At 55.9% G+C, this 24,616-nt stretch overlaps 6 protein-coding genes across 6 annotated transcripts; 3 read left to right on the top strand and 3 right to left on the bottom strand.

The window, feature by feature from the left end:
• Positions 1 to 841: 841 nt before the first annotated feature.
• Positions 842 to 7,309, top strand: TRAVEDRAFT_60970 (P-loop containing nucleoside triphosphate hydrolase protein; the record flags this gene model as incomplete). Its single annotated transcript, XM_008045716.1, has 39 exons — positions 842 to 997; positions 1,054 to 1,233; positions 1,284 to 1,347; positions 1,407 to 1,447; positions 1,506 to 1,552; positions 1,612 to 1,726; positions 1,778 to 2,153; positions 2,213 to 2,276; positions 2,337 to 2,433; positions 2,497 to 2,527; positions 2,585 to 2,720; positions 2,777 to 2,822; positions 2,881 to 2,908; positions 2,956 to 2,982; positions 3,039 to 3,101; positions 3,155 to 3,195; positions 3,248 to 3,524; positions 3,588 to 3,697; positions 3,749 to 3,797; positions 3,852 to 3,939; positions 3,996 to 4,008; positions 4,057 to 4,116; positions 4,167 to 4,259; positions 4,317 to 4,584; positions 4,641 to 4,738; positions 4,799 to 4,866; positions 4,916 to 5,059; positions 5,112 to 5,173; positions 5,237 to 5,476; positions 5,529 to 5,631; positions 5,696 to 5,814; positions 5,870 to 5,929; positions 5,989 to 6,125; positions 6,177 to 6,263; positions 6,314 to 6,439; positions 6,535 to 6,790; positions 6,904 to 7,016; positions 7,092 to 7,115; positions 7,187 to 7,309. 39 exons carry the CDS (start codon positions 842 to 844, stop codon positions 7,307 to 7,309), a joined length of 4,230 nt encoding a protein of 1,409 aa, XP_008043907.1.
• Positions 7,310 to 10,547: 3,238 nt separating this feature from the next.
• On the top strand, positions 10,548 to 12,526 carry TRAVEDRAFT_52811 (uncharacterized protein; the record flags this gene model as incomplete). The annotated part of the gene is made up of 12 exons (XM_008045370.1): positions 10,548 to 10,866; positions 10,922 to 10,929; positions 10,983 to 11,099; positions 11,154 to 11,314; positions 11,374 to 11,394; positions 11,447 to 11,529; positions 11,589 to 11,704; positions 11,762 to 11,833; positions 11,910 to 11,993; positions 12,048 to 12,096; positions 12,171 to 12,238; positions 12,299 to 12,526. 12 exons carry the CDS (start codon positions 10,548 to 10,550, stop codon positions 12,524 to 12,526), a joined length of 1,326 nt encoding a protein of 441 aa, XP_008043561.1.
• A 359-nt stretch (positions 12,527 to 12,885) lies between these two features.
• TRAVEDRAFT_52810 (uncharacterized protein) lies at positions 12,886 to 14,121 on the top strand (the record flags this gene model as incomplete). Its single annotated transcript, XM_008045369.1, has 5 exons — positions 12,886 to 13,089; positions 13,158 to 13,427; positions 13,490 to 13,528; positions 13,590 to 13,835; positions 13,912 to 14,121. The coding sequence occupies 5 exons, from the start codon at positions 12,886 to 12,888 to the stop codon at positions 14,119 to 14,121; spliced, it is 969 nt and encodes a 322-aa protein (XP_008043560.1).
• A 1,827-nt stretch (positions 14,122 to 15,948) lies between these two features.
• TRAVEDRAFT_52809 (uncharacterized protein) lies at positions 15,949 to 17,116 on the bottom strand (the record flags this gene model as incomplete). The annotated part of the gene is made up of 5 exons (XM_008045368.1): positions 15,949 to 16,170; positions 16,234 to 16,479; positions 16,540 to 16,578; positions 16,633 to 16,902; positions 16,958 to 17,116. The coding sequence occupies 5 exons, from the start codon at positions 17,114 to 17,116 to the stop codon at positions 15,949 to 15,951; spliced, it is 936 nt and encodes a 311-aa protein (XP_008043559.1).
• Positions 17,117 to 17,877: 761 nt separating this feature from the next.
• TRAVEDRAFT_52808 (uncharacterized protein) lies at positions 17,878 to 18,252 on the bottom strand (the record flags this gene model as incomplete). The annotated part of the gene is made up of 1 exon (XM_008045367.1): positions 17,878 to 18,252. One exon carries the CDS (start codon positions 18,250 to 18,252, stop codon positions 17,878 to 17,880), a length of 375 nt encoding a protein of 124 aa, XP_008043558.1.
• A 2,994-nt stretch (positions 18,253 to 21,246) lies between these two features.
• On the bottom strand, positions 21,247 to 21,960 carry TRAVEDRAFT_23941 (uncharacterized protein; the record flags this gene model as incomplete). Its single annotated transcript, XM_008045158.1, has 4 exons — positions 21,247 to 21,501; positions 21,534 to 21,779; positions 21,835 to 21,873; positions 21,934 to 21,960. 4 exons carry the CDS (start codon positions 21,958 to 21,960, stop codon positions 21,247 to 21,249), a joined length of 567 nt encoding a protein of 188 aa, XP_008043349.1.
• Between the last annotated feature and the right edge of the window lie 2,656 nt (positions 21,961 to 24,616).

The raw sequence follows: 24,616 nt of genomic DNA, 5'->3' as shown, positions 1-24,616 counted from the left end.
CCGCATCACGCATCGCCGGCGAGCACTCCCCACCGTGCCTGGACCCAGAGTCAGAAGGCATCATAGCGGTCCCGGCGGCAAGAATCGCGTTACTCACGAAGAACCTGCGGATCGCGGTTTTCGAGTCATTCTCGCGAAACTCGCGCTGGCAGAACTCAATCTGTTAAAGGCGGGACTCAGGCGGTGGTGACAACATTGCTTTCGTCTCTTCTACCTTGGGCTGTTCATAATTCTGGCCTAGTTTGAGTCACACCGTACTCGCCTCCGTATCATGGACTTGGATACGCTGCGCGATGTTGTACGGGAACACGTACTGGCTCCTCAGGTCGTGCTAGCTGCGTTCAACGAATCTAGGTACGCGTCACTGCTGCAACGCGTTTAACGAATAACGCTGACATTTGCTCGATTCTAGTATCTGGACAGATACCTTGTTCGTACCTGCTTACTGTGCCGTCTTGTCTGTGGTCGTGCTACTGCTCGTTACGTTTCGGAGTTCGCGCTCTAAGGGCGACGTGCCGACCCAGTTAGGACGCAGCAATATCGCGATTTTCACCTGGCGACTCGTTCAGCTCCTGACCGTCTTGACCCTGCTCGGCATCTCGATTTACTCTCTTTTGGGACATGCCAGTAGAAACGAAGACCTGGGGCTTGGCGTTTTGATTGCACAATGCGTACTATATGTAGGTCGCGTGTTGATTCTTTCAAGCATCGCCCTAACGCGTACTGTCTACAGTCATATGTTGGCATACTATGCTTGCTTGCTACACTCGGCAACTCTTCACTTGGACACCGCGCGTTCGCGTCTGCGTCATGCCTGCTCGCGGTGACGTGGTGCGTATACATGTATCGCGACGTCTGGCCCCTCGCGACCATGACCGTATCCCCTGCGGACCTAGCAGAAGGGAAACTCCTGTGGGCGAAGATAGCCTTGATCTCCCTCGCGGGGGTCGTTATCCCACTCCTCACGCCTAGGCAGTACAACCCCGCCCAGTCCAAGGTTCGAGCGTTTTGCTTTCTTCTGAGACGCGCTCACTCATTTCGCGGCGCCAACAGCACGAGTCACAAGTGGAACTTGCGCCTGAGCAGACAGCGTCTATACTGTCGCTGCTCGTGTTCGGGTATCTAGAGCCCATAGTCTGGAAGGCGTGGCGCGCTTCGCGTCTTACCTACGAGGCGCTTCCGCCGTTGCCCGACTACGACTACCTGACGAACCTCAGACGTCAAAGCTTTCCCGTATGTCCTCAGCCTGTGAATGTTGGATTACTCATAACACGCGTTATCAGCATTTGGACCCGTTGCAGAGCAAGTCGCGCCGGCACATCGGGTTTGGCTTGATTCGAGTGTTCTGTGAGTCTTGACGCTGTGCTTCGCCAGTCGATCTGCTACTGAGTGCATGCATCTACTAGGGGCTCAGCTGGCCAATCTGGCCATCCTAGACATCCTTCTGGTGAGTACCTGATTCGCGTTTTACCGCAGTCGCCCCCGAAATCCTGACGAGATTTAAGGTACTCGCGTCATTCGCGGCACCTGTCAGTGTCAACCAACTCCTCACGTATGTCCCCTCGAGGTCCCGTTCTTTACATGGTTTCACGAATGTGATGAATTGGTCAGGTACATGGAGACTGGCGGAGCTGGCGCCGAGATACGACCTTGGTTCTGGATCGCGCTGTTCTTCGTCGGAAGCGCTCTCAGCGACATGCTTGTCCAGTGGTTCATCTTCAACCACGTGAGGAGCCCCTCCTCTACCTGTACAGAAAGACGCTGAACTTGTGCATAGACCAGGATCAATATCCGCGTGCAAGCTATGATTACGGACCTCGTCTTCGAGCACGCACTGCGCATCCGCGTGAAGGCCGGGACAGCTGACAGTGACGACGGTGATGTCAGCGACGGCGCAACTTTCCGGGACGAGACCGTAGTCGAGACCGCAGACCTGCCAGACGAGGCGCCTGCAAACGTCGAAAGCACTTCAAACGCACCGACGAAGGGAAAGGGAAAGTTGACGGGGGCAACTGAGCCCCGAGTCGGTGTGGCCAAAGCGGATCGTGCACAAGGGAACACAGAGAGCGCCCATCTCATCGGGAGGATCAACAACCTGGTATCCGGCGACCTGCGTACCCTGGACGACCTAAGCCAGTACGCGGTCTTCTTCAGTAGGTCTTTGTGCTAGGCACACTCTTGCCAGACGCTTACCGGAACTTCTCGGACACAGCGGTAGAGTGGCCGCTTCAGGTGACCTTGTGCACTATCTTCCTGTACAAAGTCTTAGGATGGAGGTATGTAATGCCTTCACTTTGTGGCACTCTGATCTCAGCTCACGGACCCGTCTTGTGCAGCGCGATTTTGGGGATTGTCTTCATGGCGTGCATGCTTCCCGTTCCTGGCTATCTGGCCAAGAGCGTGGAGGGCGTGCAAGCTGAGAAGATGAAGCGCGTACGTTTCCCGCTATCACAACTTCTCACTTTTCACGTCACTCACAAACCTATGTAATTGCAGACAGACTCGCGCGTCCAAGCCGTCACTGAAAGTAAGCATTCCGTGCCGTCATCGGAATAACGCCAGCATCTGACTTGTTTTTCCCAAGTGATGAACGTCATCCGCATGATCAAACTGTTCGGTTGGGAGGATCGCACAGCGGCACAGCTCGACGAGAAGCGTGAAGTCGAACTACGTTTAGTGCGCAGAACTAAGATGCTGACGTCCTGCATCAACCTATGCAAGTACGTCTCGCAACCTGCGACGTCGAATAGGCGAGCACGCATTGACAACTTGATAGCTATGCATTGCCGTACTTCGTCATGCTCACGACCTTCTTCACCTACGTAAGTGGCTTCGTGACCGTACCAACTCTGGTGTAGCATCATACTTATCTCTCCATAGACCGTGATCATGAAGAAAGAACTGACAGGTACGTATACCATGCAGTTTCACAGTACTTGCTCTAATTCCCCACAGCTTCGACCGTGTTCTCCTCCATGACGGGTAAGCATCTATTCCGTACCAAAAGCACAACCGCCATAGCTCACGCGTTGGTCCAGTGTTTGACATGCTCCGGAGAGAGATGCATTCGTTCTTCTACGTCCTGCCGCAGGTGATGCAAAGTATGCGAATTCCATCACCGCTCCACAGTCGCTATGCTGACAACCCAATGTAGCATCGGTCTCCTTGAACCGTATTTCCGACTTTCTGTGGAATGTGAGTACGCGTGTCTTTGCCCCGATGGTCTTTCCATCTGACCCAGAATCAGACGGAACTCATCGACGAGTTCGCGGGCGAGAACAAGTCAGATGGCGAAGAGATCTGGCCGAACACGGTCTCACACGATCGTCAAGGTGTCATTGGCATCCGCCACACCTCCTTTACCTGGTCCAACGACACAGCCCCCTCGCGTACTCCTGGCGGGACGCGCAGACGGCAATTCGTGCTGACCGTAGACGATGAGCTGCTCTTCCAACGCGGGAAGATCAACTTGATCGTTGGCCCTACTGGATCTGGGAAGACGTCCCTCCTCATGGCACTGCTGGGTAAGTAACGCACTTTTCCCCATCAAACACGATCCAGTAGCTCATCATAAATGTGTAACGCAGGGGAGCTGCACTACATCCCCTCGGGCCCAGACGCGTTCGTAAGTCTTCCGAGAGAGGGCGGTGTTGCGTATGCGGCGCAGGAGTCTTGGGTGCAGAACGATACGATCAGGGTGCGTCCGTTGCCTGATTGAAAGAGGAGTTGGCGCCTGACAAATGTGCAGAACAACATCCTCTTCGGCGCCCCCTACGATCAGACACGGTACGACAAAGGTGAGCGAAGCATAGTGCAGCAATTTCAATCGGCCTAACGCTACGCGATTTAAGTTCTCGAGCAATGTGCATTGAAGCGTGACTTGGCCCTGTTCGACGCTGGCGATCATACGGAAGTTGGAGAAAAGGGTATCACTCTAAGGTATATTTCAGCGACACATTGATGCAGGACAGATTGTTGAAATTGCGGGTATACAGCGGCGGTCAAAAGGTAATGCTTTTTACAAGGGCAAAACGCTGGGGTACTGACTACTTGCAGGCTCGAATTACACTTGCTCGCGCGGTGTATTCCTCTGCAGACATCCTTCTGTTGGATGATGTGAGGTGCCCTTTCCATCTCCGTGGTGCTTATGCTCATCGCGCCATCAGATCCTTGCTGCACTCGACGTGCACACTGCGAAATGGATCGTCGAGAGATGTCTCAAGGGTGATCTACTTCAAGGGCGCACTATCGTGCTAGTCGTAAGTCTTCAACTCGTTTACACTAACTACTTCTCACGACTGTAACTCCGCAACCAGACCCACAATGTTGCCATGGTCGCCCCAATCGCAGACTTCGTCGTCGATATGGGTGCCGACGGGCACATCTTAAGTCAAGGCTCCCTCGACAACGTTCTCAAGCACGACTCGCACCTCGTTAAGGAAGTCATTGAAGAGCGCGAGGAGTTAGAGAAGGCCGAGCGCGAAGTTGACCTCGAGAAACCCGAGGATTCTGTGGCCAAGCAGACCGCGGGAAAGCTCGTGGTCGCCGAGGAAATGGAAGATGGACATGTTGGGTGGTCGGCCCGTGCGTTCTCTTCCAATAACCACTCCGGATGCACTCGAGTTGACATGTCCTTGCAGTCAAGCTGTATCTCGGTAATACGTCCAACCGGCCGACCTTGTTCTGGACTGTTTACGTCTCCGCTCACGTCGTCCATAACCTCCTCATCAACGCTCAGGTGAGCACTGCTCTCCATCCCGAGACCTTCAGCGTCATCCTCAGACATACTGCTTCTCAGGCCTGGTACCTCGGTCGCTGGGCGTCCCAGTACGAGACTCACCCCGCAAGCGAGATTTCTCTCAGCCAGTGAGTATCCGCATCTCCCCCTATATGCACTGATGCTCACCCTACATAGCTACCTGACCCGGTACTCTGCGATGATCGTGATTAGTATGGCGATCGCAGTGTTCTTCGTGATCTGGTTCCTCTACGGGAGTATCAAGGCGTCACGCATCATTCACCAGAAGCTCGTGCGGTCCGTGCTCGGCACTACGCTACGGTAAGCTCAAGTATGCTATATTGTGAGGGCGCGGATCTGAACCCTTCCGTAGGTGGCTGGACAAGACTCCGACAGCCCGCATAATCACCCGCTGCACCGAGAACATCCAAACAGGCAAGGACATCGAGCATGTTTCAATATCGTCTCATCGCTGACGGATGGAGCGCTATCTCACAGTGGACGACGGCATCCAGGGGGTCACGCAGATGCTCGTCGAACGAACCGTCTTCATGGTCCTCAAGGTCGTCGCCGTCGTCATCTTCTCGCCCATCTTCCTCCTCCCCTCCATCGTCGTCGCGGGACTGGGCGCGTTGCTCGGGAACGTGTACATGACGGGACAGCTGTCGACCAAACGGGAGATGAGCAACTCGAAGGCGCCCGTCCTTGGGCACTTCAGCGCTGCGGTCAGCGGGATCAGTGCGTATCATGTCTGACTTTCCTCGAACGAGATATTCACATGACCTCACAGCCTCTATCCGAGCTTACGGCGCCCAGGAAGCCTTCAAGAAGGAGCTGTTCGAGCGGGTGGACAAGTACAGCAGAGTGTACATCATGCACGAGAACTTCAATAGGCGAGTCCCTCCCAGACTGAGACTCAGTAAGACCCCCCGTGATCTCTAAGCCGTCGCCACACAGGTGGATTTCCGCGCGTATGGACTTCATCGGCACAGTGTTCGCGACCAGCCTCGCGGTCTACCTCGTCTACGCCTCGAGCCTGAGCGCGTCCGACACCGGATTTTCGCTCAACATGGCCAGTGCGTTTGTTCCCACTTCACACGCCCACGCCAGGGGTCGCTCACTGTGTTGTAGCGGCTTTCAGCGCTATCATCTTTGCCGTGATTAGGACCTTCAACGTATTCGAAGTTAACGGTGCGTACATCGCGAGCCATCGCTGACCTTATTCTCATACTAACCACTTTGATCACTAGGCAATAGTTTGGAGCGCATACAACAATACTTATCCGTAGAGCAAGAGCCAAAGCCCACCCCCTCCGGTGTCCCGCCCGCGTACTGGCCCGCAAGCGGCCACCTCGTAGTCGAGAACCTCTCCGCGCGATACTCTCCCGTACGTCCGCTCACCCGCACTGTCCACCCAAAACCCTGACCAGCACTCTAGGACGGCCCAAAGGTCCTGCACGACATCTCGTTCGAGGTCGCCTCGGGGGAGCGTGTCGGCATCGTCGGGCGCACCGGCAGCGGAAAGGCGCGTCCCTCTCTCCGCGTCAGTCGTGCTTGCAACTGACAGCTTGACAGAGCTCCCTGACACTCGCGCTCCTCCGGTGCATCCTCACCGAGGGCACCGTCCTGTACGACGGCCTGCCGACCTCCGCGCTCAACCTCGACGCCCTGCGCGCCAACATCACCATCATCCCCCAAGTGGTCCGTCTCTCCCCCTTCCCCCTTCTCCCCTCCCTCTCCCTCACCCTCTCCTTCCCCACTCCCAACACACGCTAACGCCTCTCCCCCTCCCACAGCCCGAGCTCCTCAGCGGGACGCTCCGCCAGAACCTCGACCCCTTCTCCGAGCACGCCGACGCGACGCTCAACGCCGCGCTGCGCTCCGCGGGGCTCTTCAGCCTGCAGGCGGAGGGGGCGGGCATCACGCTGGACACGGCGATCGCGGGCGGCGGCGCGAACCTGAGCGTGGGCCAGCGGCAGATCCTCGCGCTTGCGCGCGCGATCGTGAGAAGGAGCGGGGTGTTGATCTTGGATGAAGGTGCGTCTATAAGTGGTGCGCGCTAGTAGCGTCTGTGCTGACCCGTTTTTCGGACAGCTACGTCTGCGATTGGTACGTTTTGGCGCACAGTGGGATGGCTCTAGGCAGACGCTGATGCAGAGCCGCAGACTACGAGACGGACACGCTCATCCAGACCTATCTGCGCACCGAGCTCGGCAAAGACGTGACGCTCCTCACGGTCGCGCACCGCCTGCAGACCATCATGGACGCCGACAAGATCGTGCGTCCCTCCCCTTTCCCCTCCCTTCCTCTCCCTTCCTCTCCTCCCCTTCCCGCTGCTGACTCATCTCCCCAGATGGTCCTCGACGCCGGACGCATCGTGAGTACCCCACCCCACCCCGCGCGCTGCCCGGGATTCTGCGCACAGCTAACACGATGCGCACGATACAGGTGGAGTTCGGGAGGCCGAGCGAGCTATTGAAGAACGAGAAGGGCTTGCTGCGCGCGCTGGTGGACGAGAGCGGGGACAGGGAGAAGCTGTATGCGATGGCGCTGGGCGCGTCTGCGTCGTAGGTGCGGCTGGACATGTAGGATTCCACTTATGTATGACTCTCGGAATACACGGCTTCGCTTGGTCATGTAGCTCTGCGTGTCCGGGAGATTACGCGCGAGTGAACGAAGCACGACGCAAAAGACGCCCATTAACTGGTATTGCTATATCATGCGGAGCCAACAAGCCGAGACACAGTGCTACAGCGCAGTTAGCTTCCCCGCCGTAAGGGCGGGTACTGGACCCGGGGGCCACGATGAGGCCTGCGCTATCCCCGGGAAATACCCCATTCGCACCCCCCGAGATCTACACTACGGCGTCAGTCTGTGCCTTCGATGCCGGTCTTCAGAGCGTCGTCCATGGAAGGCGGCCTGTCGAGGACATCTTGAGGTTGAGCTTGAGCGTTGGAACCTGAGGCCGTCGGACTTGATCTTGCGAGCGCCGGGGGCCGGTCTTCATGTCGCCGTAGTCGAGGACCGCTGAAGGGAACCTAACCGAGACACCAAACCGAGACAAGAACAAGAGACAAGAACAAGAACATCAGTACGTATGGCGGAGGAGAGTCTCGCCTTCAACGCATAGTCAGCACGGCCCTGGTAATGGCTGAAGGCAGCGACGTACCGTAACGGCGGGTCAAGGTCGCTTCCGCGAAGTCCTCCCTCCCCGGAGGTCCAGCGCAGGGCTCAGACCGCAGGCGTCCTTGTGAGTACTGGTCTGCAGACGATCGTCAGCATGGACCAAGTATTGAAAAGGGCAAGGACGTACAGGAGAAGCACGAGTGGACGCATCAACGCCCGCCCTATGTGCCTAGGGGGACGGAGACGGTCGAGTGAATAATGCACTCTTGGTAGGGGAGGAAGAGACGTCGTGGTGTGAGGAAAGGAGAGGATGGGCGAGGGGGAGGCCTCTTATACACCGCGAGCACTGGAGAGGCTGACCGGCGGCGAACGTCCGGCGCTTTGGGAAGCGAAGAAGGGTGGTCGGCCGAAAGTTCACCAAGTCGTTGTTCGTAAAGAACTCGATCGGGTTCTAGAAGGTAGTCCTTTTAGTGCCTTCGAAGGCGCGGGTTTGCAGAGACGCAGGCCTTCATTGGATCATGAACGCTACGCCCATATATGCCGTGCTAAGCAGACTCTGAACATGAAGCACACAAGAGGTCGAGTGTACGATCCGTTCATGTCGGTTATAGGGATGGCGAACACCTCAGGGGCCAGTCCCCACAGCGAGCAGCCACTGAGTAGAGGGAAGCCGGCAATTCAGCTCAGATCCACCGGCGTACTAACATGACCCGGGGATCTAGGGTGGCTGAATGCCCGGGCGAGGTTTGATTTGTGAAGGGTCGGAGTGTTCTTCGGCTCCCCAAGTCTGCGCTCGATCGCCCGTGGCGCGCTATCCAACGTCATCTTCCTGCCTAGTGGACTTCTTTCGATCAATGAGGCGGGTAGTGGCAAACTAACACAGTGAATCCTTACCAGCCGCCCGCACGCTGCAGATACCTTGTGCTTGCCGCAACGTCGGGCATACGCCTAAACCGACACAACAGATACTAACTTACCACAGGCTGCCCGCGACTACGTGTGCGTCACTGGCAGCGCGGTTACGTAGGCCCTTTGCAGCTGTGACGGGCGGCCAAATGTCGTGACCCGGTCGGAGCCTGCAGAGCAGGCTACGGGAACGTTGGCGCACAGTGAACCACGTGTCAGTGCATATTTATCGTGCAACTCCGGTTTCTCAGTGACTGCTGTTTCATTCGAGACTGGTGTCTGCAGCTAGCTACAGAGCCGACTTACGGAGCTTATGGTCAAGCTTGGTTTCTGAGTCCCTGTAAAAGAGTGCGTTCAGTAATTTGGTCTTTCGGATCGTCATTCACCTCATGTTCCGGGGTTTACAGCAACACCGTGCGCAGCCTGAATGCGTAATTTCATGTCTCGAGTTTGCCAGACGACGTCTATGAATGAATATAACCGAAACGTGTTACAGGCAAACCACCGAAGGGACCACCTCGGATGGCGTGAGCTGAGGCGCAAAGAAAACCTGGCACGAGGGCTTTCCAGCATCCTCCAGAAACAAACAGCGCATGTTTTCGAGGTATATGTGGACGTATGCGGAAAAAAAACATATCAGCGACTCCTGAAGGTGCCACTTACCTTGCAGGGCATGCCCACAAACGTCCGTCAGACCTTTCGGCATCTCCTGCCAGACGCATAATGCAGAGAAAGAGGCTCTCATATGGAGTTAACTGCGAGGTTGCTCACTCCAGAGAATAGGGTGGTGAGACGGAGAAGCAGTGAGACGCAAGTAGCCAAGTCATCGTGTACGAGCCAAGATGTCACGAAGTTTGGCCCACAGGAGCAGAGCAGGGATCCCTTCTCACTAGACCCAGTTTTCCTCAGTTTGAAAGAGTGTAAATAGGTAAAGTGTGTAGTACGTCGACAGCGGCGAGAGAGCGAAGATGATGGAGGGGGCAGAAGAGAAAGACAAGAATGAGTCGGAGGACGAGACCGAATCTGCATGAGCGCGATTAGATCAAGAGATTAGATCTCGAACTGAAGCGTGGCGCCTATCTTTCTCCGACTCTCTCGTCCACCGCAGCGGTCGGTGGTCGCGCTTCGCCTTCAACCTTCATCACGTCCACCAAGTGTCCATACTCTCCACCTGCGCTCATCGCCATAACATGGCTGCTTTTTCACAAGGAACTGGTGACAGGCACCGAAACGCTCGGGTTCTACCGGAAACTAGCTTTTAGGGCCTGTGAACAACTTACAGATACCGAATCTCTCGGCACGCCTGCGGAGCGTACTCTTTCCCAGGGATATGCCGAACCCTGCACAGGAGGAGCATATGCTCAATACGTGCACAGTGAGTGGATTCCCGACGTCTGCGCTGATTATTCACCGTTCATTCATGCTCAAATTGACAGACGATGAACGGCCATTACCACCTGTCTCGGCCTCGTCCAGAATAGAGCTTGGCACGAGGCATGGGATCCAAAGTTCTCCGACAGCGCGGAACGCAATTCGCCGTCAGAACAGACGCTGTTCAGCTCCCACGGCGACGTCTTCCACGGCAGGCACAGTGCACCTCGGCGGCGCGCCCAGTATATATAACCGCTGTGAAGTCGCGCGTCGCGGCGCCTGGATCTTCCCCCCTCCATTCATCCCTTGGTACTGCTACTAATCGTCCATGGCAAAGTCTAAAGTCGAGGTGCCCGGTGCAGAGCGGTCCCCCCTCGGCCTTCGCTCGGATGTACTGCGGTGGCTGATGCGGGATGCGCCGGAGTATGAGGAGCGGAAGAAGCGCACCCAGTTCGTCCCGCCCACGATCTCCATCAAGGACGTCCACGCCGCCGTCCCACGCCATCTATTCGAGAAGAGCACCGCAAAGAGCCTGTTCTACGTCGGCAGGCACGTCGGACTGAGTGTGCTCTTCTACGTCTTCGCGACGCGGATCGATCAGCTCTCCTTCAACGTCAGCGCAGTTCTGGGCCAGGGCGAAGCGGCTAGGGCGGCAGCGTCTTGGGCGCTCTGGGCAGTCTATTGGTTCTGGCAGAGCGTGGCGTTTGCCGGAATGTGGACACTCGGTACGTGTGTGCACAGCCTCTGCGCCCACATTCGCTAACGGGTTCTCGTCATTAGGCCATGAGGTAATGTGTTGCGCGTTTGCCGAAACCACACATCTTACTCATTTCGCTGTTAGTGCGGACACGACGCGCTTTCCCCGCATGCGTGGGTGAACATGGTGCTCGGTATGGGTCTCCACACGTTCGTGCTGACTCCGTACTTTGCGTGGCGCATCACGCACCGTTCTCACCATGTACGTGTACCACACATAGCAGTCGCGGGATGGCGGGTTGACATACCGAGGCAGAAAGGGGCGAATAACCTCGCGCGGGACGAAACATATCACCCCTTCACGAGGACCGACCTAAAACTTCCCGACGCGGAGATCGCTACACCAATGGACTACAAAGAGCTCATCGAGGAAACACCTCTGTTCACGCTATTCAAGATGGTCATTCGTCAGTTCCTGTATGTGCTCGGCGTCGATTCTATGTCATCGAAGTCTGCTAATGTCCACTCCTATGTAGAGGGTTCCAGCTGTACCTAATGTACGTTCTACTAGTAGAGCGCTCTCGACGCACGCTCACGTACGCGATCTAGCCACAACCGCAAGGGTAACCCAAAATACCCCCCCGGGACGAGCCACTACAAGCCGTCCTCGAAGCTCTTCAAACCACAAGACCGTGCGTATCCAGTTTGCTTTGTGTCGTCTCAGCCTCCCTCTGACAATCAACCTTCGCAGGGATTTCGATCATCATCTCGGACGTGGCGATCGCCTGCATGTTGTCCTTCCTCGCCATCTGGTCGTACCGCACGGGGTTCTCAAATGTCTGGCGTCTCTACTTCGTGCCTTGGCTGGTACGTCCCAATCCTCATCAGTTGTATGGGCCTCTAAGCTTACGCTGCATCCGACAGTGGGCGCATAACTGGATCGTCATGTTCACGTATCTGCAGCACAGCGATCCCACTGTGCCGTACTACCGCGAGGTACGCAACGCTTCTTCGCATGTGGCGCTGAATTCGTCCTGCGCTCGTGTTCTGATCCTGTTTCATTCGATTGTAGAAGTCGTGGACCTTTGCCCGAGGAGCACTCGCGACTGTCGACCGCCCCGTCTTCGGCTGGGTCGGGCGGTTCTTCTGGCATGGGGTATGTCTGCAGCGCGTTCCCCCGTATATGAAGAGCTCACGATGACAATTGTAGATCGCACACGACCACGTCGCACATCATTTCTTCGTTACCGTCCCTTTCTGTGAGTCCATCTTTTCCAGACGCCTCGCATTCGCAGAACGACAGGGCAACGCATGTACTGACAACGCCCGCCAGACAACCTCCCAGCGGTCACCGAGGCGATCAAGCCGGTCCTCGGCGAGTACTACTGCTACGACTCCACTGTACGTGTCCGCGAGTGCCCCTCTTCGACCGAAGATCTTCGCTGACCTCGACGAACGTAGCCGACGCTATACGCGCTGTGGCGCTCGTTCACGCAGTGCACGTTCATCGAGCCCGACGGCGATGTCGTGTTTTTCAAGAATCAGCGCGGCGAGGCTGTGCGCGAGTACCGTGGCGACGATGCCCCCACTTCGTCTGCCGCAGGGGGTTCCGCGGCCCCTACGGCGAAGGAGGTGTCGTCGGAAGGAGACGAGGCGGAGGAGGTCGCGCTGAAACTGGCTGGGCTGTGAGAACATCTTGATATGACTGCTGATGCGTTCAATTGATTGCTAAAGCATGTATGCTTATCTGGCCCCCCTCCGGGATTATCACGACGCTGTTGCTAATCGCTGTGGCGGTCACCGGTCGCTGCTACTCACTCCCCTTTCAGGCTGATGATGTAAGCATCTTTGAACACGCTGGTGTCGGCTGGCCGGTACGGCGCAGTCCGCACACTCCAATTCATCGTCTTCTGTCATCGTGGATCCAACCCCCCTTCAGCATTGCGAGTTGTCTTGGTCTGTCCCTAAGAGCACCCGCCTCGGCTCCTGCTCATAGACAAACCTATTTGCTTGCCATTTGACTGCCGAACGAGCTGTACCAAACTGCAATGCCCTCAGACCAGGCTGCAATACCCTCAGACCAAGCTACAACGCCCTTAGGCTCTCCTCCCGATGGTCCCTCCGGTAACCCCCCTTGGTATGCCCCACCCTTCCCTGATGGCATTTGGAATATTGGGGGCGTGCCAGAACGTCTCCTGTGCCACCCGGTGATACAACAGCGGGGAATACACCTAAGCCACGCCCTCAAGCCTGTATGTATAACATTTTCCAACATCTGCATCTTTCAGTTCCAACACAACGACTGACGTATCGTGCGCAGGGCGTCGTGTTCATAACGCTAGTTGCACCAGCGCCAGCACTCCTAGGGACGCAGATCGTGAAGATTCTCAACACGGCTCGCGAGGAGATCGCCATCTACGAGCGACTCCTGCCAGAACTCCATCGTCCGAACAACCACACACTCCCATGCGAGATCACGCGCATCGACCACCCGTTGCTCATCATGCCGCGCATTGACTGGGTGGACTTCATCTACGGGCGCAGCTGGACTCTGCACCAACTCGTGGACGTCATCTTCCAGGTCGTAGAGGTACGCGGTCGGACTGCGTCTCCTCCTTCCTCCAGACCAGCAGCTGAACAGCGTCGGACCAGGGTATCGAATTTCTCCACAGTATGCACATCGCGCATCTGGTGCGTCTCCGGATAGAGCCATAAGCATTGTAGAGCGCAGCGCATTCTCATGATCGTACAGGACATGCACAGTGAAAATTTACTAGCAGGGGTCGATTGGGCCGCGCGCGACCACCCAGAGATCGTCGAGAATCGGGTGTACATCATCGACTTCGACAGTTCGCGGCAGTTCACACTTGGGCCTGGCGTGCAACCTGCCATTACGCTCCCTGCCACGGTCGAAGTCCCGCCCAACGGCATGACGCGCTTCGACCCGTACTCGTGGGATATATACTGCGTGGGGCGCACGTTGGAGTACATTGTAAAGGTTCGTCGCCTTCGATTGTACCACAAGATGTCTCGTTGTCTGATTAGAGGTGTGTGACACTTAGTGCGTTCAGCAGAGGACAAAGGAGCCGCCACACTGGATCGCACAGAAGTGCCTCCAATGGCTCATTTGGAAAGAGCGGGGCTGCACTAGCGTGTGCTGCTGTCGTCCGACGGCGCGTACTGCACTTCGGGTGCTGGTTGTGCTCCGATGGGCCGTATGTTCTGTAGACGATTATCCTTGGATTGTTCAGGCTCTGTCGTGTCTCCTGTGGACCCGTCACTAACCGCGCGCAAGCGCCAGGCATCATATGTAACCCCATAAGTACTGCCGTCTACCCAAACCTCCGACATATGTTCCGCATCACTGGTATGCTCTAGCCTTACTCCGTAGTCTGAAGCGACGCACATTTTACCCCATTCTGTTCGTCTTAGGGTGATGAAGCCGGCTAGCGAAGATGACCAGGATGCATGTCCAGGTGGTCTCCGAAAACGCCGAACGGCGCGTATAGACGCACAGGCCATGTGGGCATCAATATCCATGCGTCGTGTACACTTGGCTACCTGCAGGGCCCCTACTTTTTGAACGGGACACGCCTGTGAATATCGCGAGACTGCACTTTTGCGAACGCTATTTCAGGGGCGCAGGGTCGGTGCGCACAACTGCGGTGTAGATCTGGGAAGACTCGAAGCACTACGACTGCGGGCCGTTACAGATCGGCCCTCGCGACAGCGGCCTCCAGTGGGCGCATGCGGCGCACATCTGCTCTCACGCACACTGCCCTCTCCATGCCTCCACCGCGTGGCATCGATCGGCCTATGTCTCCATGTCTATGGTCCTTCCGCCAGCAGGCCCGCCGACAACCACAACGCCCCCGGGCCTGCGCCCGCGGCCAGCGTGGCCCGAGTGGTTAAAGTTATCCTGGATAATTGAAACCGACAGTGCGACGCCCGGACGATCGTCCACGAGGATAATCGAAGCAAGATTAACTTCACTCGAGGCCGCGGATACGACTATCGTGGGGCCTCGACGCTGTGGGATACGGTCAGCTGCGCAGCGGGGTGGGACACCCGCACAGTCCGCTGAGAACACAGGCAGTGAAGCGCGTGTGCATCAGACCGTCTATCTGGAAGAAGTCTCTAGGTCAGTCATGCGACCAAAAAGTGTAAAGGTACCGAGAGCTTCCCGGACGAATATGGTTGATGGCCCATATGACCAAGCAGCAACAAACAATACCATCGCTCGAACGGGGATTCGGTCCCTGCTCACGACTGGAGGTCACTCGGCATCCCGGATGCAACTCCAGATGCACTGCGAACACTCGGACACTCCGGAAATGCTCGCAGAACTATCCGTGAGCTGCGTAGCAACGTACCCGTGTCCCATGAATGCCCGACTGATTCGGCGTTGCAGTGCGCCTCAAATTGAACAAGGCTCGGAGCCTCCCGACGAAGTTTCCGTGTGAGCGATGCGGACGACCGGCTGATCCGGCCTTGCTCATTTCGATCGCTACATGTTCCGATGGTCCCGCTACGCATCTGATCCGCTGAGTGTGTAAATTGTCCCCTTATCAAAGTGGAGCACTCACGGAAGCCTCGTGTCGACCACGTGTTCCTGTGCATGCTTGCGTATCTTGGCAAGTTTCAAAGCCAGCCGAATACACTGATATGGCCATGTGTTTGTGAGGGATTCGGCCAACTGATTGTTCGTCCCAATGAGCACTAGGTACTCACACGGAGTACTGCACACGTTCTGGAGCCCTGAGCACGTCATGTCAGCCTCGGCTGCAGGTCCGGTCGCAAGGTGACGTTGCGCGAATCTCACCATCGGAAGCATGCGGAAACTTGGACGTTTACGGGGCCTGCAGGTGACACCGGAAAGAGTCCGGTGACGGCATACCTTCGAGGGGATCATGATGTCGCGCTGCTACGTGGCGGAGTATGGCGTCGATAGGTGGCGGCGGACCTGCATCGCGCAGACAGCTGTCGAGTGCTGCCAGTCCTCGACTTCTGTGAACCGTAACCATACTATAGGATGCGTATTACATCGTAGGGGATGCGAGAGGAAACTTGTAACATGCCAACGGGGTATATAGGCCTACATTCGCAAACGGTCAGTTCTGAGTCGTCCACAGACGTGCCAGTGTCTCAGCCACCCAGCGGTAGCCCTCCGCAGCATAGACCGCCCACTGGAGAACGACTATGACTCGCAGCGCGGTACGCGCGGTCGGACGGCAGCGACATACGCCAGCGCAGCCCCGTTCGTTGCCAATGAGCCACTGGATGTACTTCATGGCGATCCAATGAGGCGGCACCTTGGTTCTTCGTTCCATGACCTGTACGCAACAAACGTCTCGTTAGACGGCAAGACACTGTGAGATTAAATGAGGGCGACGCACCCCCACAATGTACTCCAGCGTACGCCCCACGCAGTAGATGTCCCACGAATATGGGTCGAACCGCGTCATACCATTTGGCGGGACTTGAACCGTGGCAGAGAGGGTGATGGCCGTTTGAACGCCAGGTCCGAGAGTGAATTGTCGCGAGGTGTCGAAGTCGATGATATATACCCTGTTCTCGACGAGCTCGTTGTGGTCGGGGACAGCCCAATCGGAACCCCCTAACAGATTTTCCATATGCACGTCCTGTGTGATCGTTAGAAAACAATTATTTTGGAATATGAGTGTTTCTGTTGGAAGACGAACCAGATGCGCGATGTGCATACTATGGAGGAATTCAATTCCCTGATGGCCGTTCAGCGACAAGTCGACGATAAGAGGTGGCGCCCTCTGACATACCTCTACGACTTGAAAAATGACGTCCATGAGATTCTGCGGAGTCCACTTGCGTCTGTAGATTTCCATTACATCGTCAATACGCGGCATGATGAGCAGCGGGTGGTCGGTGCGCGTAATCTCGCATGGGAGAGTATGATTGTTTGGTCGATGGAGTTCGCGTAGAAGTCGCTCGTAGATAGCCATCTCCTCTCCAGCGGTATTGAGAATCTTGACTACGTGTTGACCCAGAAGCGCTGGGGCTGGGGCTACCAGCGTGACGAATACCGTTCCCTATGTGCAGTATCTCAGTTGCTGCACTCGAGGCTGATCTATTCGAATTGCGTACTGGTTTGAGGGCGTGGCTCAGGTGCATTCCCCGCTTCTGAATTTCTGGGTGGCTCGATAGACGTTCGGGCACGCCCCCAATATTCCAAGTACCATCAGGGAAGGGTGGCGCGTACCAAGGCGGATTCCCGGAGCTATCGTCAACGGGTCGAAAGCACATTTTGGCGTGGCAACAAGAAGACCTGGAATTTAACTCAACGCTGAGCGGTTGAGTGTCTTGTAGGAAATCGTAGGAAGGCGTAGGATGCTGCAGAGACTTCGCAGGCAGGGGGCAAGAGAGGAGGACGATCAAACGCCACACTAGTTCAACATTAGGATGCTTACATAATCAATCCGAAACGGGATATGGGCGCCCTGGCCACGACGCTCACTCAGGCTCGTGGCACCCCTTGACAGCCTGCGTCTGGATTCAGCCAAGGCTGCTCTTGTCCGATCGCGACGACTACTAGCATACGCAGTACTACGAGTCGCTTATCGAAACTGTCGCAGGTCTCAAATACAGCGTACGCCTTCTGACGAGCTGAACCACACTGATCGTGCCTGATCCCTTCGATGGAGCCCACTGGTAGTCGAACTTCGAGATTCAGTATTCAGACTGCGACCGCGATTGTTATGAATGGCCTCCGGTGGATTCCATCCGGGTCCTCAGGTTTGCGACCATCGGACACACAAATATAACGAGATAATTCAACCATCAATATTGCGACCCACTGGGCCATGAAACTAGAAACTGCGTCATGATCTGCGCCGCCACCCCGCCCCGATGATCGTAGCTGCGCCCGCTCCTTGTGTTCGTCATTTGAGACCGCACTGTACGGAAGATATGAGGGAGCAATATTCAGTCAGATGCTGAGCTGTAGCTAACGACACCACTAACAAAAACTCACAACTCGTAGTTGGTGCTTTGTGACGCCGAAATGCTCAAGCCGTCTTCTGGTCGGTATAGTATGTGGAATCCTTGTCCTGGAACGTTTGGAGGCCCAGCCGCACTGCAGTGCGAACCCTCACGAGACCATTCTGGGGTTGGTAGACGTATAAGGTGAGGTTAAGCTTGGGGGTGTTCGAGTTGTAGATGATTTTGATCCGGTAAATTATATTGGTAGATGGGTCGAACGGGAGCTCCGCCCTTGCCGCGGTGAAGGAAGCCTTCTGCAGATGGACGATGTGACCTGTCTGGCCGACCGCTACTTCAACTTCCTTGGTAGTGGTTGAAGCCTCAAAGAGGACATCGGGGAGAAGGTTCAGACTGTCCATGACAGCCTGCAAGCACCCTCTGGTGACGTCGTCGCGCGGCATGATGACACAGTAGACTAAGGCCGGCTGATTAACATGATTGCGTAACTGATATCAGAGGTAAAGGAACGTACCACTTCGGTCGTAGTTTGAGGGGCGTAGGGGGTGTTATGAATGCTGTGAGGCTACCACGGAGGTTGCGGGAGGAGGGGCGAAAGAGAACAATGGGCGATTGCACTCGCCTCGTCGAAGGCTGACCCTCATATACGCCCGGGGACGAGGGATCAGGCAGGCCTGCACCAGTCCGGTTTTGGCAAAGAGGCTCAAGAGATGTGGGTCCTGTATGGAGGCGCTGCACATCGATAAGCGGAGTGGAAGAAAAGGGGCGGCTGCCGCCAGGACGCCCATATTTCTCATGCCCTCCGAATGGGCGAGTCGTGTGAGTAAACGCGTTCGACTCATCTGTCTGGTGCTGACAGAACAATAGGGGAACCAGAAGGGCAGCTGCACTGCCCGGTCGTGGGCGGATGATCAGCGCATTCTCAACTCCACGCGTAGAACATCAGATATCATGTATTGCTCCCGAGAAGAGGGCCAGAATCCACCGCAAGGTAGCAGCATGCGCCCGCGCCCCTGCAGTCGCGACAGCAGCGTTTTGGTCGAGCAGAACGGGGGCAAATGATGTCGCGCGTCGCATGGGCACATATGTCGTCGTTGTCCCACATACGGCGCAGTCGCAAGGACTTCACATACGCGACACAAATATCGATCTAAGAATCATTGGCTTCGGGCCCCACAGGTCAACGAGCTCAGCGCATCGTCTTCGCCTCGTCTCCACCCGACGACACCCCCATTGCGATACGCAGCGTAGGAGCCCTGCGGTGTAGGTGCACAGACTGTCACTCAAATGTTGCGCGCGCACGGCTTCGCCGCGTATAGCTGTAAAAACGATATCGCTTCCGAGTTCGATGAGCGCGCGCAGCCTGAACGAGCACCAGGGCGCCCAGGTAAGTCGAAGCACCGGGAGTATTCAGACGGAATGTACACACAAGCACGTACGTGGTACTCGTAGCAGTGGAGTTTGCAAAGAGAGGACTTAATCGTCTCATCTGCGCACGAAGGCGCAGTCAACTTTGTCGACCATGTGGAAGGGCAGAACATTTCTAGAGGATGACACATGCTCGGGGGTGGTGGTGAAGATGTGGCGTGCGGGATGTTTGTACGGGATCTACAGCATCCGGTATGAGTACGGTGGAGTAGCCAATCTACACGACATGTACCATTTGCCAAACACGCCGCCCCATCCAGCAAGATTTGGACCAACGACGACCGCGCGATCTTCAGCGTAGAAATGGGTTGCGCACCTTGTAACAGTTTGGTGTCTTCAGGTCCGTGCGCTGCAGGTACATAAACATGAAGACCCGGTCATGCGTCTACTCAGGAAAGTCGCTCAGACACCAGGCATCCTAAGCAGCGGTAGGAATGATAGAAGGGGTATACAAGCCACGGATCCGACGTCCTCGCTCCTGGGACGTCCTGGGATGCAGGACGGAGGCAAGTTGAAGCTATGTTGAAGTTGCAGCCCCGGATGAACGGGGCCGATAATGCCGAGAGCATGCCACATTTAGACGCCCGATCTAATCGCACTCTTGCCGATCTGCTCACCCCCTCCAGAGTCGAAATCACTGCAGACACTCTTGCTTGAATCTTTGAGCTCTTTCTTTCTCTTCGTCCATGTCAATATGCTGCACATGATCATCGAAAGTCCACTAGGCACCCTGCAGAGTACGGTGGCGACCGTGCGAGCACCAATCGCCGTGCGTTGGTGAGAAGCCGAATACTTAGCTCCCCCATACTTCACAAATTGAACTTCGCTCGGACGAAGTGATCGGCAGCCAGAGATCCTCGGGTCATCCTATGTACGCCGGTGGCGGAGTCTGTACACCCTCTCCTTCCCCGTATCCTCTTTCCGTCACACCACGACGTCTCTTCCTCCCCTACCAAGAGTACACTATTTACTCGACCATAATCTTTTCCCCTAGGCACATAGGGCAGACCTTGATGCGTTCACCAGTGCTTCTCCTTGTACGTCGCCGCGTTCTGCCAATACCCGCCGCGTCATGCTGATTATCGTCTGCAGACCAATGCTCACCAGTCACGGACGCCTGTGGTCCGAGCCCCGCGCTGGACCCCTCGGGAGGCAGGACTTCGCGGAAGCGACCTTGACCCGCCGTCGCGGTATGTCGTCGCTGCCTTCAGCTATTACCGGTGCCGTGCTAACCATCCATCGTAGGCGCGACTCCTCAGCCATATGTACTGACAGTCTCTCGTTTTGGTTCCCACAGATTACAGGCAATATACGTTTCCACGAACCTCTGCGGACGATATGAAGACCGATCCACCGCTGCGCAACACCGACCCCGAAGACCTCCATGGACGACACTCTGTAGGCCTGCATCGCGAGAAAATCGACCGGCACGGACCCGCGACGTAGTCTAGATCTCGGGGGACGTGCATGTGGTATTTCCCCGGGATAGAGCAGGCCTCATCGTAGCCCCAGGTATAGTACCCGCCCTTACGGCGGGGAAGCCAACTGCGCTGTGCCTTTATGTATCTTTTGGCACACGAGCAGCGCATGTATTAGTAGTTTGGTTCAATGAACAAGTCACATGCTGCTCAACGTTTCGGCGCGCATTGTTACTTCGTCAATGCGAATACGCAGATGGGCGTACCGCCCAAAGTCGATCGGTCGCCAATCAGAAGCCTACGTAGGAGGAGGCTGACCTACGACACGGACACTGCCATGGCCATCGCACACAACCTTGAATCCCTATCCACACATAGAAAACTATGCAGAGTATTCACCGCTCGAGCAGCTCTCTAATCCTGCAGAACCCGGCACATACCGAGGGCGAGACATTCTGGCCACGCATGTGGTCATGCACGTCGCGCGGGGCACTCATTCCACGCTCAGCGGCGAGGAAAATCTGTGCAGAGAATCAGCGGACGTCGGGCGATGGAGGGAAAGCGAGCAGAACGTGCCAGCATTTATGATCGTCAACGAGTCGAGATTGAGGATGACAGCGTCTCGATGATCCCGGGATATTCGTGTTCCGCATAAACCGCCCATCTGAGAACCACTAGGACTCGCAGTGCAGCACGCGCGGTGGGTCGGCAGCGGCATACACCAGTGCAGCCTCCGAGCCGTTCGTTCCCAACCAGCCACTGGATGTACTTCTGCGCGATCCAGTGAGGCGGCTCGTCTCTCTGATACACGTCCTGTCCGCGACGTGCTCCTTGTAAGACAACGAGCTGTCATAGATGGTATGATAGATCTGACGCACCCTGATAACTTGTTCTAATGTACGCCCCATGCAGTACACGTCCCATGAGTACGGGTCGAAGGACGTTAGGCCATTCGGCGGGACCTGGACCGTGCCGGGGAGAGTGATTGCTTGTTGAACGCCAGGGCCGAGCGAGAACTGACGCGACGTATCGAAGTCGATGATGTATATTCGATTCTTGACGACGCTCTCGTGCTTGGCTGCGGTATCGCAGGTCCCCACTACCAGGTTGTCCCGATGGATGTCCTATAAGATGATTAGCAAAATTCGCGCTCTAAAAAGATTCACTGATGGAACGTACTATATGTGCTATCTGCTTGCTGTGCAGATATTCGATACCCTGGATGTTATCCCGAATCAGCAACAAACCAAGGGAAAGATGTGGCGTTGTCCCGCGTACCTCTACGAATTGAAGCATGGCGTCCATGACTCTCTGCAGAGTCCACCCGTCGTGTATGTGCAGAGAATTTATATCGTGGAGACGTGGCATGATGAGCAGCGGATGGCCGGTGCGCGTTATCTCGCCTGGGACAGTGTGATTATTGGGCCGACGGAGGTCAGGCAGGAGTTGCTCGTATATCCGCATTTCTTGTGTATCTGTGTTGAGAATCTTAACCACTTGGTTCCCTAGAAGTGCTGGGGCTGGGGCTACCAGCGTGAAGAATACGATGCCCTGTAAATTATACTGTAGAGATCAGAGCATAGCGGCAGTCACAGGTCACACCCGGCGCCGCTATGCTCTGATCTCTACAGTAACATTCAATCCCTTGATTGGAGACTCGGATAATTCGAGAGCGACGTACACGCTTGACAGCGTGACTCAAGTGGATTTTCCGCTGTTGTATCACTGGATGGCGGAAGAGGCGATCGGGCACGCCCCCACCACTGGGCCTCCCATCGGGGCGATACGCGTACCAAGGCGGATTGTCCGACTCGCGGTCGTCGCCAGAGGAGGCCATTCCGAGCTATCCAGTGATCAAAGTGACAAGAGAGATATGTTTAATAACTTGAAGGGTTGTATCCATGCGCTATACGGCGAGCTAGCTTCCGGGGAGATGGTAGAAGGAGCAGGATCATCCCCAAAGTCACTTTCGAGTCGACGCAGAGGACCAAGGGCGAGAGCGTGTGCAGGCGCCGGGTCGTCGAATCTAATCTCTTGATCTAATCACCCTTGCGCAAGGTTGGCCTGGTTCTCCGAAATGGCTCCATCATATTTCTCTTCCTTCCCTCTCTCTTCTTTTTCCTCGCCCTCGTCGACGTCGTGCACTCCTTCTCTCCAGAAATTACTCAGGCATATGCTCTGGATAAAGGGGCTCAAGTGAATCTGGTGAAAAGGTCCCGTTCAACTGCTGTAGGCCAATGTGACGTATCGGATCTTCCCACTATGGTCGCTTGGCTACTTGTTCCCTGGTGCTACTGGGTTTTGGGGCTTACGAGGGAATCTTGACCTAGAAATTGCTCTGTCTTCACCCTGCACGCATGCATGCATGTTTGAACCCTCTCCATCCGGGTAGAGACGTGCGACGAACGTCTCTGACGCTGAGTGTGCCCTGCCAGGTTTGAAGTGCCTCATCTGTCGTTCTCTGAGTGGAAACACACCCTGGGACAACCCATTTGCGCCGCCTGTATCCAACCTCTGCTTCAAGTTCATGTGTATGGTGTATTCTGGGGAAGGTGCAGAGTGCTGGAGAGTCGTTGAGCCAGGTACGTCCAGTGCATACGGCTTTAGCTTGTGGCCCGAACGACGGCCCACACTTCGGGTATCATACCATCTACGTCGGATTCGAGATGGCTGATGTTTCCCAAGAGATTCACTGGCATACCACGTACTCACGAGTGGGGAGGTAATTTCGACCGCCCACTTCATGTAGACTACACATATCTCAACCGACGAATTGCTCATCATATTCGCGCGGAATATTTACTCTCAGGTCGGCTTTAACGTCAACGCCCTCGTTACGTTCTGCGCTCTCATCATCAAGCGTGCAGCGGTGGATATGCGACGCGGAATATCGTTCATTTCTGCTTCTCGCTCAAGAACCCCGGTTTGTCTCCGCACGATGCGTCAAGTTGAGTTGCGGCCAAGCACTACGCATGCACGCGAGCCACAATAGGTAAGTATATATCCCAAATGCGCTGTATTGATATGCCTACACGCGCCTCACTGATAGGAAGCAGCGCTCTACAGGTGCACCGCAGCAATACGTAGGCGAAACTTCTGTAGACGATCGCGTCCAGAGTTGGATGTCAGATAGCCCTCCGACCCTTCACAAATCGAACTTCGCCCCGACGATCAGCCACCCTTCCGGCCCATGTTATGTGCACCGGCCGCTTCCATTCGGCTTTCCCGGCGACTTGAAGGAGGCTCGCTGTGACGATTCTGAGAGGTGCTCGTCGTCTGAGCCTCCTTAAGCTTCTACGCTAATCGTACCCCCGTTATTTTTGTCCTTCGCGGTATACAAGTACTCGAACACGCCATTTCCTGGCTGATGCTATCGAAGGTGTGCCTATGCAAACCCGCGAAAGCAGCGAAAAAGGATCCGTTCTAGAACACGATCGAGTTCTTGACCAGCGATGACTTCGACATGTTGAACCTTCGAGCGAGCCACCCTTCTTCGCTTCCCCAAGCGCTGGACGTTCGCCGCCGGTCAGCCTCTCGCCTTCAACGCGGTGTATACGACGCCTCCACGTCACCCGTACTCTCCTTCCCTCACAACACCACGTCTCTTCCTCCCCTACTCAGAGTGCATTCTTCACTCGACCATCATCGGTCCCCCTAGGCACATAGGGCGGGCGTTGATGCGTTCACCAGTGTTTCTCCTGTAAGCCTTCAAGTTTGCCCCATCCCGTTACTCGTGTATGATGTTGATTATCGTCTACAGACCAGTGCTCGCCAGGACGCCCGCGGTCTGAGCCCCGCGCTGGACCCCTGGGGAGGCAGGACTTCGCGGAAGCGACCTTGACCCGCCGTCGCGGTACGTCACTAACTTCAGCTACAGCGAACCGAGACTGATTACTTATTCGTTGCAGGCGCGACTCCTCCGCCATACGTACTGACGTTCTCGCTCTTGACTCGTGGCTCG

This window comes from Trametes versicolor (genome assembly GCF_000271585.1).
Source record: "Trametes versicolor FP-101664 SS1 unplaced genomic scaffold TRAVEscaffold_12, whole genome shotgun sequence".
NCBI classification, from domain to species: Eukaryota; Fungi; Basidiomycota; class Agaricomycetes; order Polyporales; family Polyporaceae; genus Trametes; species Trametes versicolor.
The sequence above is the reverse complement of the archived record's forward strand: the minus strand, read 5'-3'. Positions and strand labels throughout refer to the sequence as shown.